The 17,400-nt window shown below is 40.3% G+C and overlaps 1 protein-coding gene across 1 annotated transcript in view; it reads left to right on the forward strand.

Moving 5' to 3' along the window:
- The window catches only part of MED1 (mediator complex subunit 1), a 20,927-nt gene extending 3,533 nt beyond the window's left edge, over positions 1-17,394 (forward strand). Inside the window, exons 3-16 of the mRNA XM_081805968.1 lie at positions 601-655; positions 759-891; positions 1,576-1,604; positions 3,532-3,603; positions 4,243-4,317; positions 4,789-4,862; positions 5,825-5,914; positions 6,995-7,106; positions 8,149-8,273; positions 8,529-8,647; positions 9,650-9,851; positions 12,379-12,474; positions 12,587-12,692; positions 14,059-17,394. Of these exons, the coding sequence (XP_081662094.1) occupies positions 601-655; positions 759-891; positions 1,576-1,604; positions 3,532-3,603; positions 4,243-4,317; positions 4,789-4,862; positions 5,825-5,914; positions 6,995-7,106; positions 8,149-8,273; positions 8,529-8,647; positions 9,650-9,851; positions 12,379-12,474; positions 12,587-12,692; positions 14,059-17,308 (4,538 nt within the window). The 3' untranslated portion in view covers positions 17,309-17,394. The remainder of the gene's footprint in view (positions 1-600; positions 656-758; positions 892-1,575; positions 1,605-3,531; positions 3,604-4,242; positions 4,318-4,788; positions 4,863-5,824; positions 5,915-6,994; positions 7,107-8,148; positions 8,274-8,528; positions 8,648-9,649; positions 9,852-12,378; positions 12,475-12,586; positions 12,693-14,058) is intronic.
- Positions 17,395-17,400: the final 6 nt, after the last annotated feature.

Here is a 17,400-nt window from a genome sequence, read left to right on the forward strand (position 1 = left end):
AAAAAAAAAAAAAAAAGATAACTTATCCCAGATGAGCAACGCAAAAGGGAGAGGAGAATGGTCCAATAATTTTTTCTTTTCTTTTTTTTTTTTAAGATTTTTATTTATTTATTTGACAGAGAGAGACACAGCGAGGGAGGGAACACAAGCAGGGGGAGTGGGAGAGGGAGAAGCAGGCCTCCCGGCCGAGCAGGGAGCCCGATGCGGGGCTTGATCCTAGGACCCTGGGATCATGACCTGAGCCGAAGACAGACGCTTAACGACTGAGCCACCCAGGCGCCTCTCAATAATTTTTTCAAATAGATCTTTTTTAAGTAAGCCCCGCCGACATGGGGCTCGAACTCACGACCCCAATATCAAGAGTCGCATGCTCTACCAGCTGAGGCAGCCAGGCGCCCCTCAAATAGATCTTTTTTTTGATCCTTACTACTGCCTAGATCACAGCTAAGTCTTACTAATGAACTTGTACAAATCATAAGCATTTGAACTATTGAATGTAATGGCTTGGAAGCATGTATACTCCTTAGGATGTTGCGGTCTCTGAAGAATAAAATTTAAGTATTTGGATCATTTTGTGATTTCCCTTTTTTACCTTCCTAGTTACATCTTTACCAGCAATGACTGACCGCTTGGAGTCTATAGCAAGACAGAATGGGTAAGTAGTCTATCTCAGGCAGAAGTATTTAACTTAGTGTTGACTTTGGGTGGCTTTATTTATGTGTCTTCTATTAATTTTTGTTTTGATTTGTTCCTGCTAGACTGGGCTCTCATCTCAGTGCCAGTGGCACTGAATGTTACATCACGTCAGATATGTTCTATGTGGAAGTGCAGTTAGATCCTGCAGGACAGCTTTGTGATGTAAAAGTGGCTCACCATGGGGAGAATCCTGTGGTATGTGTTGTTGATATTTCACTGGAATCTGTGGGGTTTACTTAGGGACATTAAAATGAATTGTTGGGGTTTGAAATAGCTTGGGTTTAGGTTTTTTTGTGAGCCACTGTAGAGATGATGTGATCGGCTATAATATCAATAGCTCTAGAATTTAGAATAACATGGGTCCATCTCTGACATCATCCAAAGGCTTCGACAAGTGGAGACACTAGAGGAACGCTTTCCATTTCATATCAACAAACATGAGCCGCATTTGAACAATAGGTGCTGGGGATACAGAATTCCTTAAAGTTCCTATCCTCAAAGAGCTAATAATCAAGGACAGATAATCTTATACATAGCTAATGTCTCTGAAAAAGCCTGTAATAGAGATGAATGTTTAATGTGTGTAACCAGTTGAATATGGACTCCAAGGATGGCATTAAAGGGAGGTCCTAATGTTTTAAGCTACTGAAAGTTGATTCCTTTATAACCTAGTTCATATGTTTTGATCTTTAATTTCCCACCCCAACCCCATGGTTTACTAAGTAGGAAGATGCTTTTTGATTATCTTAATAGAAGGATTTTCTGTAGTTTTAATGTTTTTGTTATAAAGCATGTGCTCTTAACAAAAGAGAAAAACTTTTGATGTCTTCAGAGGCCTTAAAGTAGTTTAAGGTTTTAACGTGATTTCTTTAATTTCAGAGCTGTCCAGAACTTGTACAGCAGCTAAGGTAAGCAAATGACATTTATGTTCCCTGATATTGTCAGACAGTGCTGTTCTTTATAGCTAGTCTTGAGGCTGGTCAAAAGTTACTCTCCTAAGGAACATATTTATTTTCTTGGATCAGGATTTTTCAGAGTCTATATTTGTTCACTTTCAGAATTGACTTGGCTTCTTAACCTACTCCGTCTATCCCAGGGTTTCTCAACCTTGGTAGCATTGACAGTTTGGATTGGAAAATTCTTTGCTCTAGGGGGCTGCCCCGTGCATTGTAGGATGTTTAACTACATCCTTGGTCTCTCCCCATTAGTTGCCGTTAGTATCTCCTGACCCGTGACAATCAAAAATATCTCTTGATATTGTCACATGTTCCCTGGAGGGTGAAATCACTTCTGGTTGAAAACTACTGATCTAGCCTCAAGAATTCTGTGTGCAACAAAAATAAATAGAACCTAATTACTGAATCAGAGAAGGCTTGAGAAAATTGAGTCTATACCATGGAAAGAACTTTTTTTCACTTTGAGAAAAGTTGTTTTACATTTAAGGTATATGTGTGATAAACTCCCATCATAGTAGAAGCGCTAGACATGAAGAGTTTCTTGGCAGTTGATGGTATTTCCCCCTGGATTATCCTTTCCTTTTAAATTGAGTGGAAATTTACTTTCTGGATTTTGAGAAAGCCAATACATCAATTTTATGTCTTAAATATAGCAAAGTTCTCAGATACTACGTGGAGATGTCTTAAGATGTTAATATTGAGGAAGTAAGTTTTATACTTGGCCTTTGCAGTGATCATTTTAATGTGTTCATAGCCAAGTGTGCCACATTTGAACCTTTTAAAAATTGCAATGCAACATAAAAACAGCCTTTTTATGAGTTTATTGAATCAGTTAAGTCTAGCAAAGGTGTGTTGCCAGAATAGTCCAGAAAGCCAATATTTCTGGTTCTAATCTGGAGTAGGAAACTGCATCAGTTTATGAACTGGTGGTGTTTTAAAGTTAATTTGTAAGCATGTTTTGAAGTGGGAAGCTCAGAAATAATATTAGCCTTTACATGCTATTTTTAGTCACTTTGTATAGATGGTGATATTAAGGTGGGGGCATTTTTACTGCTACTCTTGTTTTGTTTTGTTTTACTGTCTTCATGGCATTTTGGGCAGTAAGTGTTGAATATATGCTCAGTAAATGCCTGACCAAATACCTGACATTGTTAGGGCAATTTAGCTTTAAGAGACTTTTTTTTCTTTTTTTTTAAGTTTGAAAAAGATACAGAGAATTAGAATTGTTGAGTTGTGTTGGATTCCTGAGCCTGCCCACAGAACCCAATTGACTAAGAATCCAAGCCTGAATATTGGGTTCTAGGATGTGAGGGGTCTAGGTAGTAGTTCTTTTTCCTGGGGCAGGTCTCGTCATAGGAACATTGTAGAATTTGTGGTTTGCCTCCACAGTACTCACCTCCTTTTCTCTTAGTCTCCCCTCTCTCTCCCAAGTGTTCATTTTCCTCTTTGCTTTTAGGTTGCCATATACATACATGCAAGTGTTCTATCTTTCCAATTTACTTATTTCCATTTCCTCTCCAATCAAAGGTTTGTTTTCCTCACGACATCCAATCATCTCAGTTACATATTAAGAGGAAAAGAAAGTGATTTATTTAAACCAAGTCTCATTACTTAGGATCAAATTATTGTAGTATAGGAATTATTAGGTCTTTTTGACATTTTTTATAGTGCTTACAAGTACCTTCTCTAGATAAATGGGATGGAGAAAGGAAAACATTTCATTTTCTTTTGCTACTTTTGATTAATTCTAGAAAACTTTGGGGGAAAAGAGTAAAGCAAATTATTAAAATTAGTTTTATGTAGCCATGGTTTTTGGCACTTTGCATTGAGTAGTAATTATATGTTTTATTCTCCTCCCTCTCCCCTGAATTCCTTATAGGGAAAAAAATTTTGATGAATTTTCTAAGCACCTTAAGGGTCTTGTTAATCTTTATAACCTTCCAGGGGACAAGTAAGTATTTTTAATTTTGTTTTTGTTGGAAAAATCAGTATAGATGTAAACCGTTTTGTGCTTAGAAATTTGCCAAGTCTTCTGCCCTATCTTATTTGTGATTTCTTCTCATACTGACAACCTATAGCTTCCAACTTCATATCTTTTGAAGGTATTTGAAATAAATAATTTCTGTATTAATGGATATAATGCTAACAGAGACTATAATCCTTGAGATGTCTTCAACATAATTGATTTTTAAGCTGAAAAGAAATTAGTGGTTGTGGAACTGGCTCATCATTTTTATTTTTTATTTATTTTTTTTTAAGATTTTATTTATTTGCGAGAGAGAGAATGAGAGACAGAGAGCATGAGAGGGAGGAGGGTCAGAGGGAGAAGCAGACTCCCTGCTGAGCAGGGAGCCCGATGTGGGACTCGATCCCGGGACTCCAGGATCATGACCTGAGCCGAAGGCAGTCGCTTAACCAACTGAGCCACCCAGGCGCCCCATCATTTTTATTTTTAACCTACCTGGGATTCTGTTAACTAGCTTGGCTCTTTCAAACAGAATTGCCCTCTAGGCTATGTTAATGTTTGTATGTGTGTGTATATGTGTATTTTTCAACTATTTAACTCTTGTTCTCTTCATCTACTTTCTAGCAAACTGAAGACTAAAATGTACTTGGCTCTCCAATCCTTAGAACAGGATCTATCTAAAATGGCAGTTATGTATTGGTAAGACTGGCTAAGGTGTCAATTCTATATGACTCTCTGGATACTTTGTTCTTAAAGCTTTTCATCTAGGGGGTTATTAGGGTCCCATATTATAGACCCATATTATTATGTATTTTATCTATATCGTATATCTTGCCCATCTTTTTTTACTTCCCAAGTGATTGCATTCCATTTTCTCAGTATGTCTAAGTTGTTGGTTGATATTCCATCAGTTTTATTTGAAGTCTTGTCAAACCTGGCCTCACATCTGATAAATAATAGTCTAGTTGTAATTTTTGTTCACCATATTACAAACTGTTTTACATGTGTAAATAAGCTCTTTACCTTGAAAATGAAATACAGTTGCTATATGTCCAGTTATAGGACAAGTTATTAAGATTGAATTCTAAGACTTTTAACAGCTTCTCATTAGCACATTGTACACTAAAACCTTCAGGGCTTTAATACAAACATAGATAATTTGTCTCATAGGAAAGCAACCAATGCTGGTCCCTTGGATAAGATTCTTCATGGAAGTGTTGGCTATCTTACTCCAAGAAGTGGGGGTATGTGATCCTACTTTGCTTACTTTGAAAATTATTTATTTATTTAAGATTTTACTTATTTGTCAGAGAGAGAGAGTAAAAGTAGGGGGAGTGGCAGGCAGAGGGAGAAGCAGGCTCCCTGCTGAGCAAGGAGCCTGATGTGGGACTCGATTCCGGGTCCTGGGATCATGACCAGAGCCAAAGGCAGACGCTTAATGACTGAGCCACCCAGGCGTCCCTGTTTTTATTTATTTTATTTTTTAAAGACTTTATTTGTCCGAGAGAGAAAGTGAGAGCGAGAGAGAGAATGTACACAAGCGGAGTGGGGGGGCGGGTGGAGAGAAGCAGGCTGCCTGCTGAGTAAGGAGCCTGATGCAGAACTCGATCCCAGGACCCTGAGATCATGACCTGAGCTGAAGGCAGACGCTTTACTGACAGAGCCACCCAGGCATCCCTATTTATTTATTTTTTTTAATTAATTAATTTATTTGAGAGAGACACAGAAAGAGTGGGGGAGTGCACATGCGGGGGGAGGGGCAGAGGGAGAGGTAGAGAGAATCTCCAGCAGACTCCCCACCGAGCACAGAGTGGAGATCATGACCTGAGCTGAAATCAAGAGTCGGTCGCTTAACCCACTGAGCCATGTAGGCACCCTGAAAAATGTAAAAATGTTTTATTTTAGTTAAGGGGTGATTACATTTATACCTTGGGTTTATAAGCAGAGGGAGAAAATTACCAGTCACCTGTATATTTTTAAATGGTTTCTAAGGTGTTAACACCTGCCTTCCCCCAGTTACATTTTTAAATTGTGAAGTAAATTATTAGAATCAATACTTACGCTTCCATCATATTTCATAAGTTGTTTTGGAGCATGAGTCCTCTTATCTATGGAATTATTTTCTCATACACAGTTTTGTAAAAATGGGAACGTTTTTATTTGCAGTTTACCTGATAAAAATAGTGATAAGTTTTATTTTGCATAGGTCATTTAATGAACTTGAAGTACTATGCCTCTCCTTCTGACCTGCTGGATGACAAGACTACATCTCCCATCATTTTGCATGAGAATAATGGTAAGACTTTAACTGAAAAGCAACTGACGGTTTGGTTCAGTGTTTTAAAAATACTTAAAATAATTTGAATGCCTGAGCCTGGTTGTGTATTTCCTGATTTGCTACTTTCTAATAAGTTTGCCATCATACCAAAGTTTGCTGTTCCTATCAGATTTTGCATCTGATTCTTACACACACACATACTCTTAATATATACACATGTATGTGTACACATACATAATAATAAAAGCTTAACAGGTGCTTTTGAACAAGTTGAATGAATGAATGAAAAAGTATAAACCATTTGACTTGAAATAATCTCCTTTAATCATTACTTCAAAGGTGAAGAGATTAGCCAACTTACTAAAGAATATAATAATGGATGTTGTTTCTTATTTGCATTTTTAAAATTTTATTTCTCATTAGAAGAATGAGAAAACCCAATGTGGGGCTTGAACTCACAACCCTGAGATCAAGACCTTAGATGAGATCAAGAGTTGGATGCTTGGGGCGCCTGGGTGGCTCAGTCATTAAGCGTCTGCCTTCGGCTCAGGGCATGATCCCAGGGTCCTGGGATCCAGCCCTGTGTTGGGCTCCCTGCTCTGTGGGAAGCCTGCTTCTCCCTCTCCCACTCCTCCTGCTTGTGTTCCTCTCTCACAGTGTCTCTCTGTCAAAAAAATAAATAAAATCTTTAAAAAAAAAAAAAAAAAAGTTGGATGCTTTACCAACTGAGCCACCCAGGTGCCCCTCTATTTGCATTTTAATACATTAAAACAATGAAAAATGGCCTAATACCTCATTTGGTCCCCTTGTAACTTTAGTCATTGACTATCCTATAATCCTAATTCTATTTAAATGCATTCTGGAATTGGAGAAAATAATTAAGTGTTGGTAATGAACCTTTAAAAATTTTTTTTTCTTTGGACTGCGTTGTGTTCTGTATTTTATTTACTGACAGAAATATTGGTTGTAAAAGGTAGTTTCTCGAATTTCTAAGTCTGACAAATTATGCAGAAGTTAGCCTGTTTTTTGTTTTTAAATGTTAAGATCCTTGTAATTTGTGTTACTTTGGAGAAAACCCTTTTTCTTTCCTATTCTCAGTTCCTCGATCATTGGGCATGAACGCATCAGTAACAATTGAAGGAACGTCTGCTATGTATAAACTCCCAATTGCACCATTAATTATGGGGTCACATCCAGTTGACAACAAATGGTAAGTTAAGTATAATTCTAGCAAAGTTCATTTTTTCAACTTCAAGCCCAGTACGAAACAAGTATTACTTTGACTTGCCTCTTTCCTCACTTGACTTTCTAGAGATTGGCTTTTTATTTTATCCATTTAATTTCTCTTTTCAGTATCTATTTGAATGTTCCTTTCTGAAGTCTGCTTATAGAACATATTGTCTATCCTGAGAGAGAGAGAGAGAAGAACTGTACTAATTCCACTGGTTTAATGACTGCTTTTTTTTTCTTACGTTATCATGGGACTTCTCTTGACTGGAGTAATAACTTGAGACTCGAGATAGATGCTTGATTAAATACTTTAGGGTTAATAAATAGGATGTTTTGGAACTGGGGAAAGAAAGTTGAAAGAGTGAACTTTTTTTTTTTTTTAGATTTATTTATTTAGGGGCACCTGGGTGGCTCAGTTAGTTAAGTGACTGCCTTTGGCTCAGGTCATGATCCCGGAGTCCCAGGATTGAGTCCCACGTTGGACTCCCTGCTCAGCGGGGAGTCTGCTTCTCCCTCTGACCTTGCCCCCTCTTGTGCTCTCTCTCTCTCAAATAAATAAAATCTTAAAAAAATATATTTTATTTATCATTTATTTATTTGAGAGAGTGTGTGTGCACGCACGCGAGCAGGGGAGAGGAACAAGTAGACTCCACACTGAGTGTGGAGCCCGACGCTGGGCTCGATGTGGAGCTTGATCCCACAGCCCTGAGATCATGACCTGAGCTGAAATCAAGAGTCAGATGCTTAACCAATTGAGCCACTCAGGTGCCCCAAAAGTGAATTTTTTTTTAAACATTTTAATTATTTGTTTTAAGTAATCTGTACACCCAATGTGGGGCTCAGACTCATGACTGCAAGATCAAGAGTTGCATGCCCTACGACTGAGCCAGCCAGGTGCCCCAAAAGAGTGAACTTTTGATAGACTTCTGTTAAATGATACAGACATGTCTAAGAATGGGTGTTTAGATTTTTCATTTTTATATCAAGTCAAAATCCAACCCACACCCTTCTTTTTTTTGAAGGACCCCCTCCTTTTCCTCCATCACCAGTGCCAACAGTGTTGATCTTCCTGCCTGTTTCTTCTTGAAATTTCCCCAGCCAATCCCAGTATCTAGAGCATTTGTTCAGAAACTTCAGAATTGCACAGGTGAGTTTTAAGTATCAAGAGCTAATTCTTGTTAAAAATGTGAAAAACAAACTTCAAATTCAGATGATCTTAGACCTCTTTCAGTCTTGTCTTCAAAAAAGTACCGATGGGTATAAATGTCATAGTGCTTTGTACTAGTAAATGCTTAGTAAGTACTTTTTCAATAAATGGATGAATGAAATAGAAGTCATCAAGGGAAAACTGAGCTGTCAGCATTTTGATGTCATTACGATCATTATGTTCTTGTTTTTCCAGGAATTCCATTGTTTGAAACTCAGCCAACTTATGTACCCCTCTATGAACTGATCACTCAATTTGAGCTGTCAAAGGACCCTGACCCCATACCTTTGAATCACAACATGCGATTTTATGCTGTAAGTAAGGCTCCATAGATTGTTGTAGGTTATTTTTGAACCCAAGATCAGAATCTTCCTTTATAGGATTACTGGGTCAGAAACATTCTTTTGGACTACTGGATCATTTCCTAGTTCCTCATTCAGGCAGGAAATTACAGAAATTTCTGAAACATACTGAAGAAAAAGCATGAGCTTCCAAGTCAGGAAGTAACAATGTACATTTCATGGCCAGAATTTCAGATGAAATTCTCTTAATGGTATCCTGAACTTTTGTAAGTTTGTAAGTAGATGTTAAGAATTCCTAATGTTTGGGGCGCCTGGGTGGCTCAGTCGTTAAGCGTCTGCCTTCGGCTCAGGTCATGGTCCCGGGGTCCTGGGATTGAGCCCCACATCGGGCTCCCTGCTCGGTGGGAAGCCTGCTTCTCCCTCTCCCACTCCCCCTGCTTGTGTTCCCTCTCTCGCTGTGTCTCTCCCTGTCAAATAAATAAATAAAATCTTAAAAAAAAAAAAAAAGAATTCCTAATGTTTAATTCTTTCAAGTGTCATGAGCTTATAATCTGAAAAGGTCCTTCAAGTACATATAGAGAAGAAAGTGCTAGAATGAATAAATTAAGAAAGGTTCCAAAACCTCATCTGGACTTGAATTTATTTGAATGTTTGAGAATAGTCTAGACTAAAGTAGTAGTTTCCAAACTCTGTGTTACAGTTATACAGGGTGTTTTATTAAAAATATAGATTTTGCACTTATGGTTTAGGGGCCTCTTTTATACAAATTTCTGACGTAATTTTTGTTAGTTAGGTTAGGAAACCACTAATAGAACATTTATAGAAAAGGGGTCTTTTCAGCCAAGTTAGTAATTGGCATTTATAACATCAGCTGACCAAAGAAATCACTGTGGAGTTTTATTATTCACTGAGAAACTGCTGCTGATTTTTGAGGAATAGGGGTTTTTTATATTTTGTGGTTGGAGCACCATGGGTGAGTAAATAGTGTTCATTTCCTTTGTCCTTTTTGCCCAGGCTCTTCCAGGTCAGCAGCACTGCTATTTCCTCAACAAGGATGCTCCTCTTCCAGATGGCAGAAGTCTACAGGGAACTCTAGTTAGCAAAATCACCTTTCAGCACCCTGGCCGAGTTCCTCTTATCCTAAATCTGATCAGACATCAAGTGGCCTATAACACCCTAATAGGAAGTTGTGTCAAAAGAACTATTCTGAAAGAAGGTATTGCCTTTCCTTTTAATATACTTACTGGCAAATGGAGACTCTTTGTTCTTGTGGTTCTCTAATTTGGTGGCTTATATCTCCTGTGGAGCTTTTATAACTGGTTTCCATTCACAAGTGAACTGAATTAGAACCTCAGTGGGAGGAGTTGGGAATCTGGTTTAAGCTCCACATATAATTATGATGGAACTAATCCATAAATTGGCATTTGGAAACCACTGTTTTTTTGCAATGGACTTACTCTTTTTCTGCATACAGTGATATAGTTAGGCACCTACAGGCCTGAACCTTACAGTAGGTATAGAAGGTAGAACTTGGGATGCTGTGGGGAGAGATGATTTGTTTCTTTTTTTTTTTTTTTAAGGCATCTCTACACCCAGTGTGGAGCTTTTATTCACAACCCTGAGATCAAGAGTTGCATGCTCTGCCAGGTGCCCCAGAGACGATTTCTTGAGATTTAAATTTTAGGTTGTTAGGACAGTGCTTCCCAGCTTTTAGTCCTGCCTGAGTATGTTTCCTGTCCCCATTCTTTGGGGAACTTAAGCATATAGCTTAAAAAGGGGTAAGACCCATGCCCTTTTTTCTCCCTAGATTCTGGAATGCTGATATTTTTCAAACACAGTTTGCTGTTAGAATCCCTGATGAGACTTTTGGCTGCTCTAGTTAAGTGTAATTAATTTTTTTACCTTAGTTGTAAAGCACTTCAGTAATAGAGATGTATTAATGCGAATGGCAGGCAAAAAGAAACAAGGAAGGCAAATCAGGAGATCTCTTTTTGGGGAATAAGAATTGCTTTAGAGGGGTGCCTGGGTGGCTCAGTCACTTAAGCATCTGCCTTCACCTCAGGTCATGATCCTGGAGTCCTGGGATCAAGCCCCATGTCGGGCTCCCCACTCAGCAGGGAATCTGCTTCTCCATCTCCCTCTGCCCCTCCCCGCTGTGTTCTCTCTCTCTCTCTTGCTCACTCTCAAATAAAATCTTAAAAAAAAAAATGCTTTAGAAATGAGAAATTTTAGAGAGTAATGACACTGAGCATGTGCAAGTGTGCTTATGGCCCTTCTATTTCATGTATTTGAATCCTGGGAGAATTCTCCAAGTAGTTTCAGGGCATCTAGAAATTAGTTTTTGTAAGCCATTTATGAAGTTAGTCCTGCAAGATGCATGCGTTTTCCCAAGAAAGTATGTGATCCTTGTCTCTGGGCTTCCAGCATGTTTGGCTTAGGAACCTATGATGATAGATATTATATGTATATTTGGCATAAGGATATTATTTTATTTATTTACTCATTTATTTATTTTACAGATTTATTTCTTTTATTTTAGAGCCCTAGCAGGGGGAAGGGCAGAGGGAGAGGGAGAGAGAATCCTTAAGCAGACTCCCTGCAGGACCCTGAGATCATGACCTGAGCCAAAATCAAGAGTCGGCCGCTTAACCAACTGAACCACCCAGGCACCCCAAGGATATGATTTTATTTTATTTTATTTAAAGATTTTATTTACTTATTTGACAGAGAGAGAGAGAGCACAAACAGGAGGAACAACAGGTAGAGGGAGAGGGAGAAGACGGCTTCCTGTGGAGGCAGACGTTTAACCGACAGAGCCACCCAGGTGCCACCCCAAGGATATCATTTTATTTATTTATTTTTTTAAAAAAGATTTTATTTATTTATTTGACAGAGAGAGACACAGCAAGAGCAGGAACACAAGCAGGGGGAGTAGGAGAGGGAGAAGCAGGCTCGATGCGGGGCTCGATCCCAGGACCCTGGGATCACAACCTGAGCCGAAGGCAGATGCTTAACGACTGAGCCACCCAGGCGCCCCAAGGATATCATTTTAGATTATAGCCCCTACATCCATGCTTACCAAACTATGGGCCACATAGCTAACATCTGCAAACACTGATAGAAAGCAGGGTTTATGGCAGTGGTTCTGGATGTCTTATCAAATAGAATGAAAAACTCTTGGCCATGTTTATTTTCATAATTCACTTTCAAGGCAAGGCATTTATATCTGTCAAGGTCTTTAACAGTTTAGGGATTAAGTGGTCTTCATTTTAGAAAGTGGAAGTTTAGTTACTTCTTTGGAGTATTTATAACATCAGCTGACATATTTTTTGGAATCTGATTCCTTCTGTCACCTGTGAATGATATAGTAGGCTTTACGTGTAAAAAATATGTAGGATTGGGGTGCCTGGGTGGCTCAGTCGTGTGCCTTCAGCTCAGGTCATGATCCCAGGGTCCTGGAATCAAGCCCCACATCGGACTCCCTGCTCAGCAGGGAGGCTGCTTCTCCCTCTCCCTCTGCCCCTCCCCCTGCTTGTGCTCTCTCGCTAGCTCTCTCTGTCAAATAAATAAATAAAAAATCTTAAAAAAAATAAAAATAAAAGTTAACTTACCTAAAAAAAAATGTGTGGAATTTAGTTTCTAAGGAGACAGAATTTCATCCTGTATACTTAGGGATTATTATTTACTAGTGTCTAGTCTTATATTTGGTTGATTATTTTATGATCCTTTTCTTTGCCTTTTAGATTCTCCTGGCCTCCTCCAATTCGAAGTGTGTCCTCTCTCAGAGTCCCGTTTCAGCGTATCTTTTCAGCACCCTGTGAATGACTCCCTGGTGTGTGGTGAGTTGTGAGGGGGCTAGCACTTTTCTTAGCGCAGTAGTTTGGTCCCTTTATCTTCTTTTGGAAGTCAGAAGCTGAATTTCTCTCAACTCCTATGTATTTTGTCTTTCAGTGGTAATGGATGTGCAGGACTCAACACATGTGAGCTGTAAACTGTACAAGGGGCTGTCAGATGCACTCATCTGCACAGATGACTTCATTGCCAAAGTTGTTCAAAGGTAGCACTGGCCCTTTTCCATCAGAGTCCAATTAAGAGATGTATAAGGAACACTGTTTTCAGTATTAGAGTGAATGGGAATTTAGGAGGAAAGCATTCAGTCACTGCTTTGAATTCACATTTCTGTGTTTTGGGATTCAAAAGTAATGTGAGCTTTGGTTTTTTAAATATCATGAGAGTAATAGGAAATAAGGTAGGTAACTTTAGGTCCAGTATTAGGGTTCTTTTAGGAGGGAGACAGCTGAAATAAGATGTAGGTTTTGTTGTTGTTGTTGTTGTTTTTTAATTTTGCATCACTTTTTAACATATGTAATATGTCACGTGGTGGCATGTGGGAAGATAACTTAAGCCAGTCAACTTCCCAGAAATATTAATATGTAATTTTGAGATTTTTCTAGAATAGGTGCTTGTGGCCTGTTTTATAAATAAATTTTATTGGAACACAGCTATGTCTGTTCATTTATATATCGTCTGTGCCTTTTTTTTTTTAAAGAGTTATTTTTTTAGAGCGAGAGAGTGTGCAGAGTGGGGAGGGGCAGAGTGAGAGGGAGAGGGAGAATCTCAAGCAGACTCCCTGCTGCATGGGGAGCCTGATGTGGGGCTTGATCTCAGGATTCTGAGATCATGACCTGAGGTGAAATCAGGTCAACCAACTGAGCCACCCAGGTGTCCTTATATATTGTCTGTGGTGCCTTTTGAGCTAAGGTGGCAGAATAGTTGGACAGAAACCATGGGATCTTCAAAAGCCTAAAATGTTACTATTTGGTCTTTTAAGAAAGGTTGCTAAAATGTTCTAGAGCAAAGTGTTTTCTAAAATGTATTGTTAAATTTATCTGTAAGATAAAAAGTGCTTTGCTTTAAAGTAATTAAGATTTTATACCAATAATAGCATCTTTCACGGTATAGCTTTGGGATGATCTAAGTCATCAAGGTTTAGAATTTGATGGTTCAAGAGATTATTCTAGTGGTTCATTAATTAAGATAAATAGCATATCCCATTAATCACATGTGAAGCCCGAAAAGGAAGATATTTTCTTACTGAGTTCATTACTATCAGTTTTTAGTTCAGTATGACATCTAATTTGGGCTCTTGTTTGTGGTTAGTTGGTTTTTGGTAGTGCTTCAAGAGGTTGAGAGTGCCTACTGGTACAGATTCTTTTTAGAATGAATTTGCCCAAAGCTCTGGCATTTTACAGAACTATTTCTGCCTTTCGGGTTATTTGCCTTACCTGAAAATTGCCTACTGCAAACCTCTGAAGGCATATCTGAATCTCAGGCAGAATTAAAGCCTGTTTTCCCAAGTAAAAATTGTTTTCATTCAGCAGCTAATACACTGCTAACTTTGTTTTTTCTATCTTATTTTACAGATGTATGTCCATCCCTGTGACGATGAGGGCTATTCGGAGGAAAGCTGAAACCATTCAGGCCGACACCCCAGCACTGTCCCTCATTGCAGAGACAGTTGAAGACATGGTGAAAAAGAACCTGCCCCCGGCTAGCAGCCCAGGGTATGGCATGACCACAGGCAACAACCCAATGAGTGGTACCACTACACCAACCAACACCTTTCCGGGGGGTCCCATTACCACCTTGTTTAATATGAGCATGAGCATCAAAGATCGGCATGAGTCGGTGGGCCATGGGGAGGACTTCAGCAAGGTGTCTCAGAACCCAATTCTTACCAGTTTGTTGCAAATCACAGGGAACGGGGGGTCTACCATTGGCTCGAGTCCGACCCCTCCTCATCACACGCCGCCACCTGTCTCTTCGATGGCCGGCAACACCAAGAACCACCCGATGCTCATGAACCTTCTTAAAGATAACCCTGCCCAGGATTTCTCAACCCTTTATGGAAGCAGCCCTTTAGAAAGGCAGAACTCTTCTTCCGGCTCACCCCGGATGGAAATATGCCCGGGAAGCAACAAGACGAAGAAGAAGAAGTCATCAAGATTACCACCTGACAAACCCAAACACCAGACTGAAGATGACTTTCAGAGGGAGCTATTTTCAATGGATGTTGACTCACAGAACCCTATCTTTGACGTCAACATGACAGCAGACACGCTGGATACGCCACACATCACTCCAGCTCCAAGCCAGTGTAGTACTCCCCCAACAACTTACCCACAACCAGTACCTCACCCCCAACCCAGTATTCAAAGGATGGTCCGACTATCCAGTTCAGACAGCATTGGCCCAGATGTAACTGATATCCTTTCAGACATTGCAGAAGAAGCCTCTAAGCTTCCCAGCACTAGTGATGATTGCCCACCCATTGGTACCCCTGTTCGAGATTCTTCAAGCTCTGGGCATTCTCAGAGTGCCCTCTTTGACCCTGATGTCTTTCAAACCAATAATAATGAAAATCCATACACAGATCCAGCTGACCTAATTGCAGATGCTGCTGGAAGCCCTAGTAGTGACTCTCCTACCAATCATTTTTTTCCTGATGGAGTAGATTTTAATCCTGATTTGTTGAACAGCCAGAGCCAAGGTGGTTTTGGAGAAGAATATTTTGATGAAAGCAGCCAAAGTGGAGATAATGATGACTTCAAAGGATTTGCATCTCAGGCGCTAAATACTCTGGGGGTGCCAATGCTTGGAGGTGATAATGGGGAGACTAAGTTTAAAGGCAATAGCCAAGCTGACACAGTTGATTTCAGTATTATATCAGTGGCTGGTAAGGCTTTGGGTCCTGCAGATCTTATGGAGCATCATAGTGGTAGCCAGAGTCCTTTACTGACTACTGGGGACTTAGGGAAAGAAAAGACTCAAAAGCGAGTAAAGGAGGGCAATGGCACCAGTAATAGTAGTCTGTCAGGGCCAGGATTAGATAGCAAACCAGGGAAGCGCAGTCGGACCCCTTCTAATGATGGCAAAAGCAAAGATAAACCTCCAAAGCGGAAGAAGGCGGACACTGAAGGAAAGTCTCCATCTCACAGTTCTTCTAACCGACCTTTCACCCCACCTACCAGTACGGGTGGATCCAAATCTCCAGGCAGTTCAGGAAGATCGCAGACTCCCCCAGGTGTTGCCACACCACCTATTCCCAAAATCACTATTCAGATTCCTAAAGGCACCGTGATGGTGGGCAAGCCCTCCCACAGTCAGTATACCAGCAGTGGCTCTGTGTCTTCCTCAGGCAGTAAAAGCCACCATAGCCATTCTTCTTCCTCCTCTTCCTCCTCTTCGGCTTCCAACTCAGGCAAGATGAAAAGCAGTAAATCAGAAGGTTCCTCAAGTTCCAAGTTAAGCAGCAGTGTATATTCTAGCCAAGGGTCTTCTGGATCTAGCCAGTCCAAAAATTCATCCCAGTCTGGGGGGAAGCCAGGCTCCTCTCCCATTACCAAGCATGGACTAAGCAGTGGCTCCAGCAGCACTAAGATGAAACCTCAAGGGAAGCCATCATCACTTATGAATCCTTCTTTAAGTAAACCAAACATATCCCCTTCTCATTCAAGGCCACCTGCAGGCTCTGATAAGCTTGCCTCTCCAATGAAGGCTGTTCCTGGGACTCCCCCATCCTCTAAAGCCAAGTCCCCCATCAGTTCAGGTTCTGGTGGTTCTCATATGTCTGGAACTAGTTCAAGCACTGGCATGAAGTCATCTTCAGGGTTAGGATCTTCAGGCTCATTGTCTCAGAAAACTCCCCCATCATCTAATTCTTGTACAGCATCTTCCTCTTCCTTTTCCTCAAGTGGCTCTTCCATGTCTTCCTCTCAGAACCAGCATGGGAGTTCCAAAGGGAAATCTCCCAGCAGAAATAAGAAGCCATCCTTAACAGCTGTCATAGATAAACTGAAGCATGGGGTCGTCACCAGTGGCCCTGGAGGTGAGGACCCAATGGATGGCCAGATGGGGGTGAGCACAAATTCTTCTAGCCATCCTATGTCCTCCAAACATAACATGTCAGGAGGAGAGTTCCAGGGTAAGCGTGAGAAAAGTGATAAAGAAAAATCCAAGGTTTCCACCTCGGGGGGTTCAGTGGATTCGTCTAAGAAGACCTCAGAGTCAAAAAATGTGGGGAGCACAGGTGTGGCAAAAATTATCATCAGCAAGCATGATGGGGGTTCTCCCAGCATTAAAGCCAAAGTGACTTTGCAGAAACCTGGGGAAAGTAGTGGAGAAGGGCTCAGGCCTCAGATGGCCTCTTCCAAAAACTATGGCTCTCCACTCATCAGTGGTTCCACTCCAAAACATGAGCGTGGCTCTCCTAGCCATAGTAAGTCACCAGCATATACCCCCCAGAATCTGGACAGTGAAAGTGAATCAGGCTCCTCCATAGCAGAAAAATCTTATCAGAACAGTCCCAGCTCAGATGATGGTATCCGACCTCTTCCAGAATATAGCACAGAAAAGCATAAGAAGCACAAAAAAGAAAAGAAGAAAGTAAAAGACAAAGATCGGGACCGGGACCGGGACAAAGACCGGGACAAGAAAAAATCTCATAGCATCAAGCCAGAGAGTTGGTCTAAATCACCCATCTCTTCAGACCAGTCCTTATCTTTGACAAGCAACACAATTTTATCTACAGACAGGCCCTCAAGGCTCAGCCCTGACTTTATGATTGGGGAGGAAGATGACGATCTTATGGATGTGGCCCTGATTGGCAATTAGGAACCTTACTTTTTAAGACAAAAGTGGCCAGAGAAAAACTAATAAGTTTATAGGCAAACCACCATAAGGGGTGAGTCAGACAGGTCTGATTT

This window comes from Leptonychotes weddellii, chromosome 15 (genome assembly GCF_054177405.1).
Source record: "Leptonychotes weddellii isolate Sample4059 chromosome 15, ASM5417740v2, whole genome shotgun sequence".
Taxonomy (NCBI): domain Eukaryota; kingdom Metazoa; phylum Chordata; class Mammalia; order Carnivora; family Phocidae; genus Leptonychotes; species Leptonychotes weddellii.